At 47.3% G+C, this 20801-nt stretch overlaps 1 protein-coding gene across 1 annotated transcript in view; it reads left to right on the forward strand.

The window, feature by feature from the left end:
* The window catches only part of LOC135384577 (ETV5-related protein Ets96B-like), a 40001-nt gene extending 19474 nt beyond the window's left edge, over positions 1 to 20527 (forward strand). Inside the window, exons 3-5 of the mRNA XM_064613773.1 lie at positions 15732 to 16007; positions 19548 to 19656; positions 20289 to 20527. Of these exons, the coding sequence (XP_064469843.1) occupies positions 15732 to 16007; positions 19548 to 19656; positions 20289 to 20527 (624 nt within the window). The remainder of the gene's footprint in view (positions 1 to 15731; positions 16008 to 19547; positions 19657 to 20288) is intronic.
* The last annotated feature ends 274 nt before the right edge of the window (positions 20528 to 20801 follow it).

A 20801-nucleotide genomic window follows, 5' to 3' on the forward strand; every position in this document is an offset into this window, starting at 1 on the left:
CGTGCCGACACCCAGGTAGAATTCTTAATGCTCACGAGGCTCAAATTATCACGAATTTCACTAATTGAAAAATTCGCTAATTTAAGGGAAGGCGAAAATTTCGAGAAAAAGTTGACACTCGGATGACATGCCGCAATAATGAGCTTTGTCCTTACATTAGGCTGTACAAGCTATTAGTAAGCATTTGAACTGCCTTGGGGCGGTGCTTTCTGCTTTTATTAAATACGGTAACGGCAATCCAGTGCGTATTACGAAGGAAGTCTATCACGCCACGGATTTTAGCATCCAAATTCCGAGAAATTTAGAGGCTCCGAATATGGGCGCCGTGTTCCATATGCGAAAAATTAAATGGTTTTACAGTAACGTCTCATTTCTGAATGGCATTCGTCGTAAAATGCGACGCCTCCTACGCATAGGCGCTCTTTGATCGAGGAACGCCCGCGGTGAAAAGGGCTTTCGAGATGCAATACAAATCACAACACTGTCGGCAGGGTCTCCTCGCTCTCCAATTTGCATTAACGCGTTAAATCCATTAGAAGCGCACCGCAGAGAGTCGTTTGGGGACATATGATTGTCCCACGTGCAGTCGATTGCATCGTCCTGTTTATCATATGAAGCTACGCACCTCAATAGCGGCACGCACCACTGAAGCACACGGGCAACAAAGATCATCCTAATACCATAATCAAAAACCGTGACGATCAAACATATCCCACACAAAATGTGCACTCGAAAGGCATCCCCGTCTCCACACCCCCGCCCCCCTCGTGTAACGTATGAGAAAATACAAAAACCAATCCCCGCACCCCAACGGGGGTCTCATTATAAGTGGCGGCAGAGATGGTTTCAAAGAACCGCGGAGACTGGCGGGAACGATGGCGTGTCTAGTTTGCACACACATGCCAGAGCCTATTGTGGATGTCACCTCAAAAGTCCAGCGTGTCGGAGTTAAAGGTGCGATCGTGTGCTCAAAACTGTTTTTGTTATCGCCCTCTCGCTTTTTCTTCCTTTTTCATTTTTTGCTCTCCTCGTTAGGAAATACACTTTGAAGGTGGTGCTCTTGCGGGCGAGTCGTAGCGTCATTGGTGAGGATGTTTTCATTTGTCAAAAGTACAATTGGTCTGATTTTTAGACTGTCGTTCGCAGGTGGTAGGCCGTCCTTTGTTGTGTGTACTGCGAAAGTGATGCGGTTGAATTTAGGCCTCCAGTCAGGTGCAGCTTGTTAAGGAACTGCTTCCACAGTCCTGATGTGTGCTCCGAGCGACTAACAAAATATCTCGGGTTCTTTGTGTCTGCTGCTACACGTATCGCGGGACATCGTGCCTTACACAGCACGTGGATTCGTTCCTTGGAGAAATTCAAAGGAATGGTTATTCTCGTCGCACTTTGTCTCCTTGCGACGTTTTTCACAAGTTAATTCATATGGGTTTCATGATACACGTATGAAATCTGTACGCATAAGTGCATTGGCATGAGCTAATACAGAGTTTTAGTACATCGTGCACTGTCACCTTTGCGTACGTAAGGGATAGCATTGGTGGTTCTACGCACGCGCAAACATAAAAAGAGCATCACGCATGCGCAGAACAACCACGCTCTCCCTTACTCCCTTACGTATGCAAAGGCGATAGCGTACGGTGCACTAAAAATCTCTAATAGAGAATTCTAGTACATCGTACGCTATCGCTTTGCGTACGTAAGCGGTGGTGTTGCTGGTTCCGTGCAATAGGCGAAGCTCTTTTTCTGTTATGGGCGTGCGCAGAACCATCAACGCTATATCCCTTACGTACGCAAAGGTGATTGCGCGCTATCCACGAAAACTCGCTAACAGCATGACAACGACAATGCGTATACTACTGCTTTGGTACGAAGTCAAGAACCATAACTGTGACCTAATCAGCATTGCATTTGTTGGTATTAAAAAGTTCAGAATGGAGCGTTTGCTTGTGTGAGGTACATCACAAAACCACATTAAAAGGAAAGAGAAATAATTGAGTCATACGTCAGCGCAACCGTGCACTGCCTCTGCGAAGAAACAAACAAAATTCCTTGGAATGGCCGCGATAAGCACTGATACGCGTTGTTACATGTGTATAAATGTCTCGCGAAATTTTGTTCACAGTTGAGATGCCGCGCTTGTGTTGTCCTCTAGGCTACTAGTGCGAAGCGTTTTGTTATTCCCAGTGACTCTAGCTATTCCTATTCTTGTAATTCTTAGCACGATTCCACTTTCTAGATGCATTTCCAACTAGCCCAAACCAGGGCATTGCTACATTGCAAACTAGCCCAATACTCCACACCCTAATACATTGCAAAGTTCGTAGCCCCAGCACGGAATGTCCTTCTGCTGCCCCTGGTACACATCAAAAGAAGCGTCTCAGCTACATTCCTTCATATCCCTTATACGACCTGTCAGTCGTTATCACTAGAAAGCAAAATGCTGAAGATTGATCCTTTGAAGTTCCTCACCGTCCCAGCTTTCCACTGAACGCAACGAACTAGGAGCACACCGTTAGACAAACATGGTTTTCGACGCTATAGAGCTGCTTCCGCTTCACGTGTACCATTCAAACCCAGCGGTGCTAAATAAGGTTTTGAACGTTTCGATGTATACGTTCGCAATCACCTTAATCCCGATTTCAACGCAATGGTCATAAAATGCTCCCTCGTCACTGGCCCTCCCAGTAAAGTCGATATGAATACAGATAGGGCGTCGAGAAGAGGGGCAGAGACACCTTTATGTTAGCCATAATTTTACGTCGTAGCTATGGGATTTTCGAGCGCAGTGCGCGCCGTTTAAAAGGTTCCCGTGAAGGCCGGCTCTTCTGAACAAACACAGATACTGAAACAGGCACCTACTTTGGGGCATTCGTTTTCTTTATTTGGCAAGTCATCGTAGCTGAAGAAACACACATGTTGTGTTGCCCAGTAAATCAAGAAGATGAAAAGTACAGACAAGCGACAATCTTCTGGAACAGTGACATCGTTGGTGTTGATGTACTGTACAAACTATATGTTACACCACGTTAAACTGCCGTATCCCTCGAAAGTACTAGTGGGACATCTTCAGTGAGGGTCAGATCTTCAGAGTGTGTTAGAATGTTTCTATTTCAACAAATATATGATGACGATGACACAGATTGTTTCACACTGGGGTGAAAATATACATTATACCGCCACATATGAGATGTGCGATGGGTGGCATGAGGATGAAGCGCAATGAGTTATGTAGCTCACATAACAATTGGAGGTCCTCGGGTGCCTGTGCAATAAAAAAAAAACACAAGAAAAAAAAGTGTACCGAATCGAGCACCGACGACGGTCATTGTAAAACATGGTCAGGCGCAAACCGGGGCTCACCAGGGACTGCATAAACATTTGAAGACCTCGACGTGCTCAATGTTCGCCACGACGCCGCAGTTGGAGCGCATATACTTCAGACGGGCATGAACGTGTCATAATAATTAGTGGTGTGCCTGCTGATCCAACGAGAAGTATTGCGATAGTAATCCTGCTAAGGAAATGCGGAGATAATTTTAAACTGGGCGTAATGTTTGCATATATGAGTCAAATGTAGTAGCTCAACTGTAATGAGTTATGAAGATGTAACGCCGGAGAGGATAACGCACTGTGGGGTTTGCATACAAGATCATTGACCCAATAAAATCCATAGACTCGAATTAAAGGATAACTTGTTTGTTTGTTTATTTTTCGTTATGTACACGAGTTTAGCATACGCATAACCGGGGGATATACTTATTAAGAAAAACAGGACAGGTTAGCCATAACGGTGGGGGGGGGGGGGGGGGGGGGGGGGGGGGAGATATGTTTATTAAGAAAAAAGAAAGGAAAAGTCAGCCAGACGGAGGTCAGCTTGCTATTCCAAAAAAAGGGGGAAAGAAAATAAAAAGAGAAGAAAACAAAATGAGAAGAGAAAGAAGAAACGGCTTTTGAGTAATGAAATGCGTATATCGAGAGCCATTAATTTTAATGATCCGAGGGATTCACATGAAACATGTTGGGATGAGGACAGGCCTAAATGGATTACTGTAACGCGTAGAGAACGGTCACCAACATTGGGAAGTCCGAGAAGGACCGCTTGTTCTTGTCGGCAGGCCGACGTCAGGACGAAGCAAGACGACGCTCTCAGGCCTTGGCAGTCTCGCTTGCAACAGGGTAGCATTCCAATGTTCGCTACTGTCTCGTGAAAGCGGGTCCTCAAGCGACCCTCCACACGCGAACTGTATACAGTTAAAACAGAACTTCACCACATAGCACGCTCATAGCCAACCATCATTCCGAATGATATCATTCCGTGTATTGATTTGTTGAAAATGGGAGGAGGCGCCTATCTGGGACACATTATCTTGTCCCAGATAGGCGCCTCCCCCCTGTTTCGAACAAATCAGGACACAGAATGACATTATTCGGAATGATGGTTGGCTAGGAGCGTGCTATGTGTTGAGGTTCTGTTTTAACAGTGTAAGTAGGAAAAGGGAAGGAGCAACGGTGAATCCCTGCCATACCGGTGGCTAACCTTTCCCTCTTATTTTTTTATATATAATAAACATATTCCCCCCCCCCCCCCCTGCCATAAACTTTTCTGCCGCCACGGTTCCCGTTGCGCCACCTATCGTCCGAGCTGAGTTTTCGGCACAGACCACAGGAACTTCTTAGGAGCTAGCCCAATAATGCTATCGCTTTGAAGACTCTGCGGTGGCATCTCAAGAAATTTCATCTTCACACCAGTGGATAACAACTGCATCGTGTGCTACACCACAGATTCCTCGATGGGAGTCTGTCGTGGGAAGCGAATGTTATAACATCTGTTATAGCAATAGCAGTCCCAGCCATGTACGCTACATATGTGGCCCCTGGTGGAGTGCCTCTCCGAAAGCAATACAAAGGATCCATTGCTCCGTCATAAGCCAGATATGCTAGCGTATCTCATATAGACCTTCTACAGCTTCTTTGTTGCCACGGTGGCATGCTCAGTCACAACAAGGTGTGACATTAGGTTTCAAAGAATCCCGGGGGGCTGCAGCATAGCGGGAACGATGTTACTGTCCATCGAGCCCATCAACAATGTCACACCCAAGTAATGTCCATCTATCACACTAAAAGAGACGTAAAAAGAATGACCAGCGCATTCAGCAACAAATGCGCAACTCATCCTGTCTGACTGGAGCTGCACGAAATTCGCTGCTTTACATGTTGCCCTAGTTGAAGTGCCACGTACCCCAAGCCCAGCCACACCCAACTGCATCTCCCCGACATAGGCTCCGATGAATGTCCCGTACAGCACCGGGCATTTACGTTCACGTCATAGAAGACACTGAGCATATTCCCCGGGTGTGTTCCAAGTATGCTCACAGTCGGAGAGTCCTGGGAGCGAATTTGGCTTCAGGATTAGGTGGCTGTGACGCATAATATAGATGTGCTGCCTTCTGTAAACGCATGCGGACAACTTTCGCATCTCTATGCACTACTTCTCTACTTATTTTTTTATTAACATTTTCTTTTTTAGTTTCTATCGTTTAGGGTTAAGGCTCGTTCCCACTGCCGGGCGCCCGCTCACGTTGCTTGAAACGGCGACCCGCGAACGGCAAGAGTTAGAGCACTGCACGGGCCCGGGCTTACCCGAAAGCCCGAGCGCGGCCCAGCCCGGCCCGCGGGCCGGGCTTTACGTTTTTTGTGCGGGCCTGGGCCGGGCTCAGGTTTTAGCCACCGGACCCGGGCCGGGTATTGGCTTGACACCGCCAGCCATGGTCGGGCATGTACACGAACATATTTCACGGGACTGGACAGCTGAATTTTCATGTAACTTTTTTTTTTCATTGGGTATGGGATATCGTGGTACTCTCATCTGAGAACTATCACTTTTTTATATGTGATAATGCTTATTTCGTGTAATGGGTCTGGATTTCACACGTGCAATCACACACATTTGGGGACGATAGGTGTGGCGGGCGCGCTGAGAGTCCAGCACGAGGGTCAGTTAGGTTAGGTGTTCTGACATACTTCGTTCGCGTGAAAGTTCAAGAAAGGGGAGCTAACACCAGTGCATGCGCAATAGAGCGGAGTTGAGTCGCTCTTGATTCGCAAGGTACATTGATATCGCCCACGCGCCGCTGCACGCTGCCTTCAAGCAAGCACCAAGCACACAGCAGCTTGCCGGCAGAGAAACACAGCCGCTCCGTTCGAGTGTACCTCCTCACTCTCCACCAATTAGCTGAGTCATTTTCCTTAGTAAATCTAAATATGCCGTTGGGCCTCGAGAACACATAGAGCAGAGGCGGGCTCGAACCAGGTGTGAGCATGGAATGACAAACGCTGAGGGCGAGTCATCCCGAGTAGATGACCCGTCAGCGAAAACCGACGTTGATGTCGCGTACCTATCATTCATCATGCCCAGGGTAAGCTGCTTGACGACACACGGGGCTGTATCCCTTTTCCTTCCATGCAGGCCAGGAGCAGTTAGGCAGGTGACTGGGCTTGGCAGAGACCATGGAGGGACACTGGGAGCGACTGTCTTCACCACGAAACACGGAAGCTAGGCTTCAGCTGACCTTTCAGTGCTTGCGTCTCAAAATCTTCGATACGAGCGGGTGCCGCCGATGATAGGATAAAAGGCGGACGAAAAGGCGGCTGGTCTCACCGTAGCGAAGAATGGCTAGCGGGGTCTCCTTCGCTTCAGCAATAACATCTCGGGTCTCTGCTGCTCCACGCAACCGAAACATACTAGAGAGTTTCAAAATAGGGTACTCAAACGCTCTCCTCCCCAAAGAAATAGGGGGTCGTCAATGTGCATGCCCAGAACTCAATGTTTGTACAATGCGCAGTGAAGACTTATCTCCTTTGGGGCCCCCCAAAACGCTTGGGTGCGCTTTCTATCGCAACACGCCGCAAAACCACAACTATAACGAAAATTTAAATTCCATGTTAGCACCGCGAAGCAACTGTGGCTATGAGAGACGTACAGACGTGGACATATGGAGAGGGGACAGCAGGAAGGAGTGGGGGACAGAGGGGTTAGTATGCGTCCTGGACAGACTTCGCGGGGAACTGTGCCGGCATTCGTCTGGAAAGCTAGCGGTAAAACCCAGGGAAAGCCGCAGATAGCACAGCCGTTGCGGCGGATTCGAACGCGTGTCGCCTCCTCCATGGAAAGCGGTCATCCTAACCACTATGCCACGGGAGGTGGTATAACCACAGAGGGATCTAGGGCGGAGGGCGGGGATGCCCTCCCCCCCCCCCCCCTCTGGGTATAACGAACAGGTGATGATGATGACATAAGGTGACACCGCTGGGGTGAAGTACCCTCGATCCTTCATTACATGTGAGAATAAGTAAGAATAAAAATTGATTCTGGTGAAGTGGCCATACAGCCTAGTCACCACGCATCGATATATAGGTGAAATACGAAAAGTAAGGAACCCGTTACCTAGTATGCGTTGCGAGGGTGTGGAAAAAGGAAATGGTGTAAATCAAATCCAGTGCCGCTCAATAACAGAAAGAAAAAGGGAAGGAAAGAGAGATCACCATCCCCCCCGAATAAAACTGAATAAATAAATCTCCCATTTTCCCTTCGTGTGTTCGATTGAAAGAAAATTTAAGAAAATCAAAAGAGTGATGTGAAGTACTTCCACTTTGACGTGGGTCGCATTGCATTGGGCGATGTTACAGAATTATCTATACATATAAACCTCCCACAATAATGATCAACCTACATGTGCTGGATGAGTCAATCGAAACAGAATAAAAAAGGGAGCGGGAACTTCGTCAGAGGAAGAGAAGAAGAGAAGGCAAAAATAAAATAAAATAAAAATAACAAAAAAGTAAAAAAGTAAATCGATGAGGTGTAAATCGAACTTAAAATATGGCGAAGGACCGTATTAGCACTGATCCACTGTCGCTCTGGAGTACACTGTAGTGGCGGGAATTTTTCAGCAGGTACTACTTTATATACTTGGGCGTCATTACTGACGCTTGATTATTATTTGGGCCTAACGTGTAAATAAAGTTTCTGTACATATTTGGGCATAACCGTTGGGCGTGGTTATTGTTTGCGCCACAATGAAATTTTCACCTGAGATATCGCGACGCAATATCGTCCCTGACCTCTGCTTGTGTATGCACCTGTGCATAAGAACCGTAAAGCAAGTAAAACAGCGGATTCATACTCATAAAGCGTTCATACACGCAAACACAGATAGTGACAGCAATGTGGAAATAGTAACACGACACTTCACTCGCAACACACAACGAAACAAATTTTCGAAATGTGGAGATTCTCTTTCACACTTTCGGTTACTTTTTATGCCAACACCAGTGGATAAAACCATCCGCTCATTGGTGATAAACCCAAGGTCGTGCTGTAAACTGAGAGGTGGTGGGTTCGAATCCTACAACCGGCCTTGCTGGCTGCGGTTATTTTCTCTGGGTTCCCCCTGAAGTCGGCCCAGGACGCACACTAACCTCATGTCTCCCCCTGCTTTCCTCTCTCAGTGAGTACACGTCTGTACGCCATTCATAGCCGCAGTTGCTTCGCGGCGCTAACGCGGGATAAAAAAAGTTATTTTTTGCCCACTTCTCTCGCTGCCTTTTTCTACTTCTGAAATTCACGATCAGCCAGTAAGCTCTCGTGAACAGTAAACGTAGGTGCCGAGGAGACCAATATCGGATAGATACGTGCGCAGGTTTGGAATGTAAGAACACCACGTACTCAGCACACTCAGTGCCACAAGTTGGCGATCGTTTACGGAATATTGACAAGCTAGCGCAAGCTGAATTTCTGCACTCCCCAGACCGCAATGGGTCAGCTAATCATGTTTGTTGTTACATAGCAGCACCGACTCGGTAGGGGATTTTCGCCGCTTTCTTATTCGGTTTCTTATTTCAGTCGGCGTGCAGGGGAACATATTCCCGCAGGTTCGGTGTTTGGAAACATATCACGGAACTACTTCAGAACGTAACGAGATTCAGTCCTGCGGCCGAAGAAAAAAATAATAAAAAGACACTTTAAAATTTGAAATTCTACTCGGCGTCCCCGCAGATGATATGAAGCAAAACCAGTCCGAGTTGAGTTGCGCGAACTTGCGAAATAAATAACGACCAAGGTTTCACCGCTGTCCATGTGTGCCAAGTTGCTAAGGCAGCCACTTTGCAAACGAAGACAATATTGCGTTTTCAGAGGTGTGTCCAAAATTCACGCAGCCACGGCCAACATGTGCGTGCCATCTGAAGACAATCACTTTTCCTTTTCATCACTTTTCCTTTGTACCGAAACTAGGGATTTTCAGATGTTCACGATAACAGTTCCGAAAACACGATAAGCCAAGCTAACCTCGCTTATTGCTTTGAAAAGCAATTTATCCGTATCCCCCTACATCCCCCAAATGTTTGGTGACACGCCGTCCCTCTCTTTTCCTGTGCACTGCCTATGGGGGAGGGGGTCCTACTGCGGGAGTGGCCTTGTTATATCAGCGTACGACACATGTCGATAATGGTATGCATAAAGCTGCTAAACGTAGCTGTAAACAACCCCCTCCCCCCTCCAATTTCTCTTATCGTTGTATTTTCGTAGACTGCTCCGGACGTGCTGAAAACCGCTATTATGTTATCACACCGTTCGAATACATCGGTTGCTCTAGAGATTGCTATATAGTCACGGTGGTCACCGTAGATCTGATAACTAACAAATAGCCACGATTAAAATGGTGACAGTACAAATACAGCTTTCACGTGATGTCTTGAGACCATAGTTTACATCGGGACCAACTTCCCGTGCCTGTTTTAGCCGTGCCTTGGCCACTGTGTGTATCGGATCACAAAATCAAGCACTCGGACGCAACGCATGTCTGCAAGACTACTATACTATGCCATTAGTCGCGAAGTGTACGACACCAAAACGACATTGCAGAATCCACCGTTTGAACGCATTCGAAGTTCGAAAGCAAATAAGGCAGAAGAAAAGCTGAAGCGTATTAACGAAGGATCGAGCAAATCCCCATAAATATCAATTCCCTGGAGGCAGGTCAGGCTCCCGTGTGTCCAGCAACTGGACAACATCATCTGCAGAGCGAGCAACTGACGCGGCTGCCGTACCTTAACTCGCTTCATTCGGCGTCCCCTCATGTAAAATGCATGCTCATCTCAGAAGAGCTAATCAGCTTTCAAGGAGGTAAGCCATGGACCCCGTCTGGAGACCTGTTGCTCTTACAAATCTCGCAAAGAAGATCATCACCCACTCAATGATTCCAGAAGAAACTCAGAGCTAAGTAAAAATAAACGGAGGACGGTTCCCCAGCTTTGAGGAGTCAACTATTTTTCTTTTCTTTTCGAGGAGGGGAACCGACGTCAAGTTGAAATGAAAGAAACGACAAGTAGCGAGGCGTCGTTTTACCCAAAGGCTCTTGTAACATTAGGGAGATTTGGTAGCTTGGAAGGACTATACGAAAAGGACACGATGAAGGACACTGCCAAGTTCGAAACCAGCAATGTCATGTCACTGAACTGAAAGAAGTAGCGCGGTTGCCTTATCGTGCGGTCGTAATCGTTATCCTGAATAGCTTCCGAGCTATACTAGACTCTATACTATCTCCAGAATTTGCGACGACACGGCAATAGAGAGTTTTGGTACTGCGTGTGCATTCACCTTTCGAACGCAAGGAAATAGCGCGTGTCCATACCGCATGCGCAGAACATGATACTGCGTACAGCGCACATGGCGACTGCGTATACTCTACATCTAACACTCTGTAATATTATGGTCCCACACGTGCGGTGATGTTTTTCGCCCAATACTGACACAATGTGTAACGTTAAGCCGTAGTGATGCGAACGGTGGAAACCAGGGGCGTAGCCAGGGGGGTGGTTTGAGCGGGTCCAAACCCCTCCGAAGTCGTACCTTTGGTAGCGCATTTGGGAGAGGGAAACCAAGGCGGAATCCTCTGTCCCCATTTAAAGTCCCCATAGAACCCCCCCCCCCCCGAAATATTTTCTTGCTACCACATTATCGTAGCGGAAAGGAACGTGTAAAGGCGTAGAACGAAAGATCATTGGCGTACAAGTGTTAATGGTTCACCGAAGACTATACCTATCGCCAATCGATATTGAAACACTAATAAAAACATGCCGCAGAAGTGCACGACCTCGCTTGAGTAGTTGTTTCCTAGCTGTATTCCTAGCTAGTTGATATTGATGTTGGCGAAAAACAGATAAAAGGCAGAGATAAAGCTATTGGTGCAACGTAGAAGGTGCGTTAAAAATTCCCAACACGGACTAGTAAACAACAACAATAAATGAAGGAGAAGTGATGATGACATGGGATATTTCCCCGCGGTAGCCACAGGACCCTACCCCACTTCACAGTGGTTAATATGAGAGGATGAATTATGATGAACGCGAAGCGACGACAGGTCGGAGTTCTGTTTAGTGCTCTACGAGGAGTCCAGTTGCTTGCATGAAGGCAAAAAGGGAGCGAAGAGCTCGGCACTGATGCGCAGGAGAGCTCCATGGGCCAAGTACTAGTAAAGGACTAGTAAAGGTACGTGTACGAAATACCCGAAACTTTGCATTGCTCAAACTGTCATGCAGGACAAATTCGTTAGCCCTGACAAAGAACACGAGGAAACATGACAATGTGACAACCCACGTAGTATTTTTCCAGCCTTACCTTTATGTCTTCAAACAAATAAGGAGCGGCGGCAAGGTCCAAAGATTTCAAAGGTCAAAACGCGCAGACAGAATGTTGCTCTTGCGGTGGAAGGCACGCAGTGATTCCGGTACGAACACAGGCACGATGCTATCAATGAGCGTGTCATGTTCGTGGAGTGATTAGAGAGTGTTAGAGAGGTCCTTACGTACAACATCACGGCACCCGTATTATTATTACTAGTAGCATTGGTAGGCCGTTGAAAACGTGGCTTCCCAAGTATCCTGTCTACCGCACCCAATCAACTGATAAGATGTGTAGTCATGCACGCTGCCATTGGTTCCCGTATATACGGTAGCTTCACGGTGACGTTATCAACGGTATTCTAACACCCTCTATTAACAAGCTTCCCGGCATCATGCTCGTATCGGAGATAACAGTATGCTGGGGCATGACTTCAGCATTTTGAAGGCAACAAATTTTGCAGGGGAGAGAAAAAGTAATGCAGAAAAAGAAATGAAAGCTAATGGGAAAGCAGCAGCACGTACGTTGATACCGGAAAGTAGAGCAATACGTTTGTGTTTTTCATTTAGTCTCTCTCCCTTTTAATGGGACCCCTTACTGACGCTAAACTAATCCACTCAACATCACAAGTGCGGTTTATAAAAGCAGCAACTCCGAATATGGAAGGTTTCAGAACGGTGTTTTGTCAGGCTGCAATGAGCAGAGGCGGAAAAATGGAAGGTAATCGGGCAAGCTACACACACACACATAAAGAGACGATGATGAGATGGGGCTGATGGCGGCCAGCAGGCTGGGCGCTGCCCCAGCAAGTAAAATTGTTTCAATAATCCTGGAATCTGCGTTCCACACGCAAACGCAGACGATGGAAGAGGAAAGTAGCGCGGTAGGAGTAGGTGTAGTTAGTAGTGGACAGATAGCTTTAGCAAGGAAATAGCGTGTTCATGATGCGCACGCTCTGTATGCAAAGCCACGTGCTGTGCATTGGGGGTGTGCACCAGCTACTCCCTTCCGTACGCAAAGCGTGCTTTTTTGAAGCGTGACGTGGGCAAGAACTCCGACTGGGGACCTGTGGGGCTCTTACAAATCTCGCAAAGAAGAGCTAAGTAAAAACAAACGGAGGGAGGTCGCTTGTCCATTCCTACGGTTGGCAATACGATGTCTATTGTGTACGCTAACGTTACCGTTAAGGAAGATGGGGCCGGGGGATATGTTTATTATATAAAAAAATAGGAGGGAAAGGTTAGCCTGCGCTACGGCGGCTTGCTATTCCCAGGAAAGAAAAGAAACAAAAAGAAGGATAAACAAAAAGGAAAGCAAGATGGGCTCACAAATTCTGTGTCTCATCGAATCATTCAACAGTATACGAAACTCTCTAATATTTCTTCAGTGATCGAAAGATGGAGCATAAGTGTAGGGTTCCGCGTTTTCGGCATTTATTCCTGCGAAGATTCGTCGGACACTTTTCGGCGTTTGTATGCTCTGTCAAATTCGAAAATTTTCGGCATTTTAAAACGTTCGTGCCGAAAATAGGTGCCGAAAAAAAATCTGCAGCTATAATCACCGGGCAGAGTTACACAGGGAGGAGCTATTTCCCTAAGAACCGCGTGAAATACAGCTAAACGATGAAATGAAACATACTTGCACATCAAACTGTCGGTACCTGCTACAGACGATACTTAAGAATCAGGATTTTCTTTCGCGTAGTCAACAGAAGCGTTCCTCTTCCGTCCCATTTCGCAGCCGCTGGAGAGACTGCGGCAGGGTTACGCGCCAGCCAACTCAAAACGACGACTCCTGACCTAAGCGTGCAGGGTCATCGCTACTCCGTGACCAATCGCTACTCCGTGAGACTGCTACAGGCATGACTCATGGAAAGAGAGCAGCTTAATAGGAAGAGGCTGGGGACGCAAAGAATTTCCTTTCCTGTGTTGACGGGCTCCAGGTGTACTTGAACTCCGATTGATCCACTGATAGGTGTTACGGGGGAGGGTTTTTCCAGAAACTAGAGCTTAGCGGCCCCGCAGGGCGGAGGAAAAAACACAATCGGTTACCGGCATTTTCGGCATGTAGCACCACATGCGAGAGTATAGTTCGGAATTTTTCGGAACATTCCGAATTTGAAAAAAAATATTGGTCGAGTATTTATCGTCATTTTTCGGCAAATACCGGAAACGCGGCACCCTAAACGTATGTCATACTTTCAAGTTGTTCAGACATCTATGAGTACTGCGTTCGAGCCCTAGCCGGGCACGGCCATCTAGGCCCTTAGGACTTTTGTGGAACAAACATCCTTTTAGAGTCCTTGGTAGCCAGACCTCACTACCATAAGGGTACTGGAGTAGCCGGCCCAATTGTAGAGTTGGCCAACATCTCCATACATTTCTTTTTTATAGACCAACCAACCAACTATCAAGGCCATCACCACTACAATAATTCCTAGGATTCCCACACTTAGGTCCCTGCAAGCGCACCATAGCAGGACGGGTCGGACCATGCCGACACGGCATGCTCCAGTGAACCTGGCCGGATGGGTGAAGCAGATAATGGCTGTCACCATAAACAATTCCATATAATGGCGGATGACCAGCTGTGACATTCTGGCGTCATTCCTATACATGTAGCTGCGTTTCAGTGCCCCCTCAAGAAATACTGGACCTGATCTTACCGAGCACTGCGTCTTTCACATTGCGTCTGTTCAGTGTTCTAATCAGCGCAAAATGGACAGTACGCCATGTGCTACTTACTGATTTTAGCTGTTCAGGGGGCTTAATCGCTTCATCGTCGTTACGGTCGTTACAAGCTAACAACTGGCGGGAAATTCAAAAAGGCGGGCGGGAACTTTAAAAAGGTGTGCACGTGATAAAACACGTGCACGGCGCTCTTCGCGCGATACGTGAAGGCCGTGGTACACGTCACGAGCAATGGGTCACGTGCACACCTTTTTGAATTTCCCGCCACTCGTTAGCTTGTAACGACCGTAACGACGATGAAGCGATTAAGCCCCCAGGTTCGGGGGGGGGGGGGATATGTTTAATAGAGTGAAAGAAAAAAAGAAAACGGAAATGTCAGCCAGGCTAGGAAATGTCAGGTTCAGGATTTAGCTCTTCGACTATCAGGACAAAGCGCACGGGTCGGGCCCATCGCAGTGTCGGGTCGGGCCACACACACACACAAAAAGAAAGAAGTCCAGAGCCGGGCCCGGCCATCTTCTTCTTTCTTTTTTTGCACGCCCGGGCCGGGTCGGGCACGAAGAAGTCGACCTGTGCAGTGCAGTCGACCCGGGATACCCACGGTATCCAAGGGATACTCCCATGCTTACACCCGTAGTAGACAAGTACTTCTGGCCGTTGCACGCTAATCTAAATGTAATGCTTTCGTGCTTCCCGAACGAGAACATCGCCCTCCCTACCCTGAGGAAATTAATTCGTCAACTTAAATTTATATCGATAATCAAGAAAAATGCATTGAAATGGCTAAATTTAAACTTGATTAATTTAGCCCTGCACCAAACCGTAAGCCAAAACGCTGCATGAAAACTCTTAGGTGCCAGCCACATAAACGATCGGAAAGACGCAAATTCTACGTTAAGAACCCGAGATAGCGTAAAATCTTTTCGCAGTCCCTCCAAGTACACGGCACCACACCAGATGAATTTGCAGCGTTCACGAGGCATAGCCAGATATTGATGACCAACTCCCACAAACGGGGGGGTATATTTATTTGATAGGAAAAGTCAGCAAGAAAGGGCGGCTTGCTATCCCTTGTTAAATAATTCCTTAGTGCGTATTCTTGGAGTATAGTTAAGATGAGAGACGAAGGTTACAGCAAAGCACGGGAAGATTGCACCTATTATAGTGGAGCTTGGTACGTGTGACCATTTGTAAAAGTCGGAAGCGTCAATTTCTTAACTGATTTTCAATGACCACAGTACGAAAGAGACGAGTGCTTCTGTCACGACTATTGCATGGTGTAAGCGCTCAAGATCTATTGCATCCTTCAATATATACCAGGAACGACAAAGTGCATGATACGATCAAAACTTGTTCTTTAGACGACACTAACAACACGTTTGACGGCTGCCGCAGTGCCATCTCCAGTGAAATTCGAGCCTCCGCCATCTCCGCCCGTGTCTCCTGCCACCACTGGACCCTCGCCTCCCGAAGTTACAGACAACAGCGCACCGGAAGAACTTGGATCCTATGGCCGCAGCAGAGGATCGCTCCAGCTCTGGCAGTTCCTCGCCACACTCCTTAAGAGCCCGAGTAACTCATCCTGCATTGCATGGACAGGCAGGGGGCTCGAGTTCAAGCTGACCGATCCTGAAGAGGTAATCATGCGGTCGCATATCCAATACAGAGGGTTGCTTGCTCTTTAAAGGGACTATCACATCCGGAAATGTGTGTATGAGATCAAAACAGTAATGTTCGGCATGGTTTCACAAACTACTCGGCCAAGTTTCTCTTCCGAAAACAGCGTACTTATTAAATAAACGACCTTTAAAGATTCGCACTCCCTCTGCAACTGAGCCAGAATGACGTAAGCCAGGCACACGAATGGGAGCGCAGCGCAGGTGATTGTCTCCGAGGTCGTCTGCTTAGCGTTTGCACCGCAATATACCAAGTGAAAAGACCTCTGTAGATAGGCCGACCTTCGCTTACCGGTGTGAGTGCTGACATGACCATGTTCCGTGGAACACGGTGTTACGCTCCTGGCTGTACATACACGTACGACGGTAACCAGGAACCGCATTTCACGAGCCGATCTCAGACCCCTCCGCGAAATGCAGACGCCATCACTCCCGCCCGGCTATCGGACGCCAGGGTCTCTCCGCCGCTCCCTGATTGGCCTTGTTCGAGTGACGTTTCCAGAGAGGGAATTCCGGAATGCTCTCAACATCCGTCGTCTGGTCTTGCCATGAATTACATCAAATTCCGCAGAAACAACTCCATTAATTCGCGTCGGATTTTCGACGTCATTGTCGCTGATGAACGAGGAGTAAAATGGCACTGTAGTTTCGGAATCGACAGCGACGGATGCGATAGTCCCTTTAAGGTGTAACCTACGTTCAAAAAAGAATATTTTTTTTTTGCATTCCAAACATAGCAAGTGGGCATCGATCACTTCCTGTGCACACTTTTAACAACTCCAGACCCCACAGTCACGGTCTTTGCCAAACTGGGTCAATTTTATCTGCACTAAACCTGAAATCTACCTCCTCTCACTAGAGGGTTGTTCATGTAGCAGCTGTACCTAACTACCAGAGAGGTGACGAAGGCTCCCAAGGTTCATGACATTCTTATAAGTGCGATAAATATTTATAATCAAAGTGCCATTGGCTGGACACCCTCACCGCTATCAAGCGCGGGCCTTCTACTTCCCTCAGCGCGACAGATCCTGAACTATATGATGCACGAGCCTTCCGCTGGGTGCCGGATCGAGCACTTCCACCTTCAGTTGATATATAAGGGCAGATTCAAGTCTTACGAAACCCAAATTTCGAACTTTCTATACAGAGTTTAAAGCAGAACGACACATGCACAGACTTCAGACGTCGCATCTAGAGTATAAGCAAGTTCCCACATATAGCGCTTCGCTCTATAGGGCTAGAAAATAGCACTCGAAACCTAGCGCTGTTTTTCCATTTGCCGTTCTCACATACAACCGAGCACATAGCGCTATCCTGCTGGGGTCACGGGATATCTCTTTGCGACGTGATGCACCGGTGCTGCTGTGATTGCTTACTGTCGGCGTCGGGTATCCGCAGCATCAAGGGGGATGATACTTTCGATGCTGTGATCGCGATACCAGACTATAGTAACCAAACAACCATGCATTGGCAGATGAAACTCGTGGCCATTTTCACGTCGTCGTCGTCGCATTCCCGTCTTGCTGCTTCGAGTGATCGGAAGCAAGACAAACCCCAGCTTCCGCGACGTCACGGCTGAAAGAAGCTCACGATTGGTTAACGCAGACTCACCGCTCAATATAGCGCTAGAAAAGTTGACCGGGGCTCTACTTCGACAAGAGCGGTTATATAGCGGTTTTTAGCAATGCGAAGAGGAAAATATAGCGCAATTTTCTAGTGCTATGTAGCAAAGCGCTATATGTGGGAACTGGCCTTAAACAAAGTTACATAGTGTGCGGCAAATAATGCGCTATGGGACAATGGACACACCTCAGGATGAACAGCTGACATCGAAATGTTCAAAGCGGCCCAACGTCGAAGTTCTATTCATCACATGAAGAGCAAATTTTAACCCTGTACTTCACTCGTGATGTTGATGCGAGATTCGATGAAAGACAAGACAACCAATAGGACTCCACATTACTAGTCTCTGCGGCGTTTCTTATCACAAACTATACGTCACTGGGGTTGTAAAAAACTCTTCAAAAAATCTCGCAAGTATCTATCCTGCAGCAGCGTTCAAGGAAACCTGCGTGGTGGTATTAAAGAGTACCTTTTTCTTTCAATCATCATCATCATCATCAGTACCTAACGAAAGCAGGACACGCTAGATGAAGGGGGGGGGGAGAGATATGTTTAATAGAAAGAAAAGGGACAATAGAGGAAATGTCAGCCAGGCTGATGCCGGCTTGCTCTTCCAAGAAAGAAACTCAAAACATCAAAAAAGAAAGAAAGGAAAACAGTCACTGCAGCACAGACACGACATGACGCGAGAATGCCCGGCCAGAGGGCGGACGCAAAGAACCAAACCTTGCAGGAAGCGGAGCAGGGCTGTGCTGACGGCCCACTGGGTAGGCCGAGGGAGGGGGACCAAGGAAGAGGACAAGGAGGGGGCTCACTGCCAAAAGAGCCACTAATGCAGAAAATGCTAGGACACAACTCACCAAATCTTGTCGTAGACCGCATGAGCTTGCACGTGGAATACGCACACAAACACCAAGATGAAGCGAGGCTTCATCTTGCACGGTACCAGTAAATAAAAGGACAAACCGGAGGGAGTAATGTCAAAACTGGCTCGCCGTTGTTGGCCACACGCGAGTGGGCATCAAACCGCATGAAATACACAACATGGGCGACAGATCAGTTTCTGAGCAAAATACGAGAGGACACGGGCGAGCAACGACTATCGTTAGAGCGTCAGCAATGGCAACAGGATATGTTCCCTTTCCCAGTTTGTAGCCCAGTTATAGGTGGCCCAATGTAGAGTTGGGTCATCTTTTCCATAATTTTCTTTCTTTCAACCAACCAACTCATTTTGTGCGCAAAGTATGCACAGCAGGCCACATGCATGTGGCATCTCCACTATACAGGGTGTTTGCTCTAACTTGTCCAGAAATTTTGTTTAAAGCGCGCGATAAAAGAGAAACGAGCGCTACTTGTCAGCTACTTGACTAAGAAACAGGTGCTACTAGTAAAGCAGTACCTGTTTCTTACTCAAGTAGCAGAAAAGTACCACTTGTTTTTCTTTTATCGCTCGCTTTAAATATAATTTCTGGACACGTTGGAGCAAACACCCTGTATATATATATAGTGGAGATGCAAGTGTTCGATAGCATCACAAATCAAACATGCGGCTCAGCATAGTGTTCGTGTTAATGTTTGTCTGTCATTACTTCATTTACAATCTTTAGACCTGGATCCGTGCAGACGGTACACATCGGTCTCACACACACGTTTCCGGATGCGATAGTCATTCGAAATGAATTCGAATGTGATGAGACATATCTTCCCCGCATTTCTCAGTAAAACGGCAAGGAAAACATACCGTTGGTGCAGTACAACACAAACGCAAAAAAAAAGAACATAAAAAGAAAAACTCTGAGTGGTCGTCCAGTCTGTCTAAAGCGAAGCACCGTCTTAAAACACGCGTGTTCTACAAACGATATGTTTTATTTGTCACAGGTGGCCAGGAGGTGGGGCATCCAGAAGAACAGGCCTGCAATGAACTACGACAAGTTAAGCCGGTCCCTGAGGTACTACTATGAAAAGGGCATCATGCAGAAAGTAGCAGGTACAAAGCACTTGGATGCGTCAGCGTAGAGGAACCATTTTGGCCGGTACTCTCCTCTGTTAGTTTGCGACGCTATACACATTCCGCTATAATATTTAGAATTCGTTAATCCTGTTATGCTTAGGCTCAACATGTGCGTACATGGCACGGCCGTTGTACAACGTATATGGTGTTGACCCAACTGTACAGCCCAGGAAACCGTGACGATGTTTTGTTGGAGCTGTATACCGGCTTCAAAACGTAAAGGACCGAGGTTTCTGTATACATAGCACGAATTTGACCTACGCCTCTATTTTACCGGCCTCGGTGGAACAGTTGGTAACGTGTCCGCAAACTGACACCAAGTTTTCGGGTTCGATCCTGGCAGAGGACGGTGACAGGGTACCAGCTGCTTAGCTACGACGTCTTGCGCGAGGGACTCTAAATAAGAAACCTCAGGTGGGCAAACTTAATCCGCAGATGTGTGTACGTATCTATGTATCGCTCTACGTGTCTTGCAAATTTAGAGCCTATAACTGTACGTGGCGCTGGTTGCAAGAGTCCCGACGTACCCACCCTTCTGTAATGGTGGCGACTTCTGCTCCTGGACATTGCCAGCACATCCCATGCAGAGACTGTTGTTTCACTTGCAGGAGAACGCTACGTGTACAAGTTTGTCTGTGACCCGGAGGTGGTGACGAGCGTCAGCGTGGTCGCAGAAGGTAGCAAGGCGAGTGATGAAGCACGCAAGAGGTCAACCGAGGTCACTGGACAGCATAGCCTACCATGGCTAACGAGAAGCGACACAGCAGCGTTCGGAAACCGAGACTACGGCTCGTACTCGTTGCACCACAATGATTATGTCGGATCAGTATCAGTTGAAAGTTGTTGAGGAGTTTACGCTTCCGATGTCAATGCCGTCTGTGCATACTTGCGAGAGGCTTTGGCATTGATTCTCCCTGGATTTTCACTAGCCAGCAAAGTGAGAATGTTCCAAGTTTCAGAGAAAGCAAAGCCGGGGCCCCATAAAAGTGCGTATAGGAGGAATCAAGTTGCTCGTGATCAGTCATGTTCCAAAATTTAGCCTTGAGAATACAATACTTTTCAGTTACTTGCCATGGATTCTGCTACTTCGCTATTCTCGTCCGGAGTATGGCAAAGAAACA

The sequence above is a fragment of the Ornithodoros turicata genome, chromosome 2, assembly GCF_037126465.1.
Source record: "Ornithodoros turicata isolate Travis chromosome 2, ASM3712646v1, whole genome shotgun sequence".
Taxonomy (NCBI): domain Eukaryota; kingdom Metazoa; phylum Arthropoda; class Arachnida; order Ixodida; family Argasidae; genus Ornithodoros; species Ornithodoros turicata.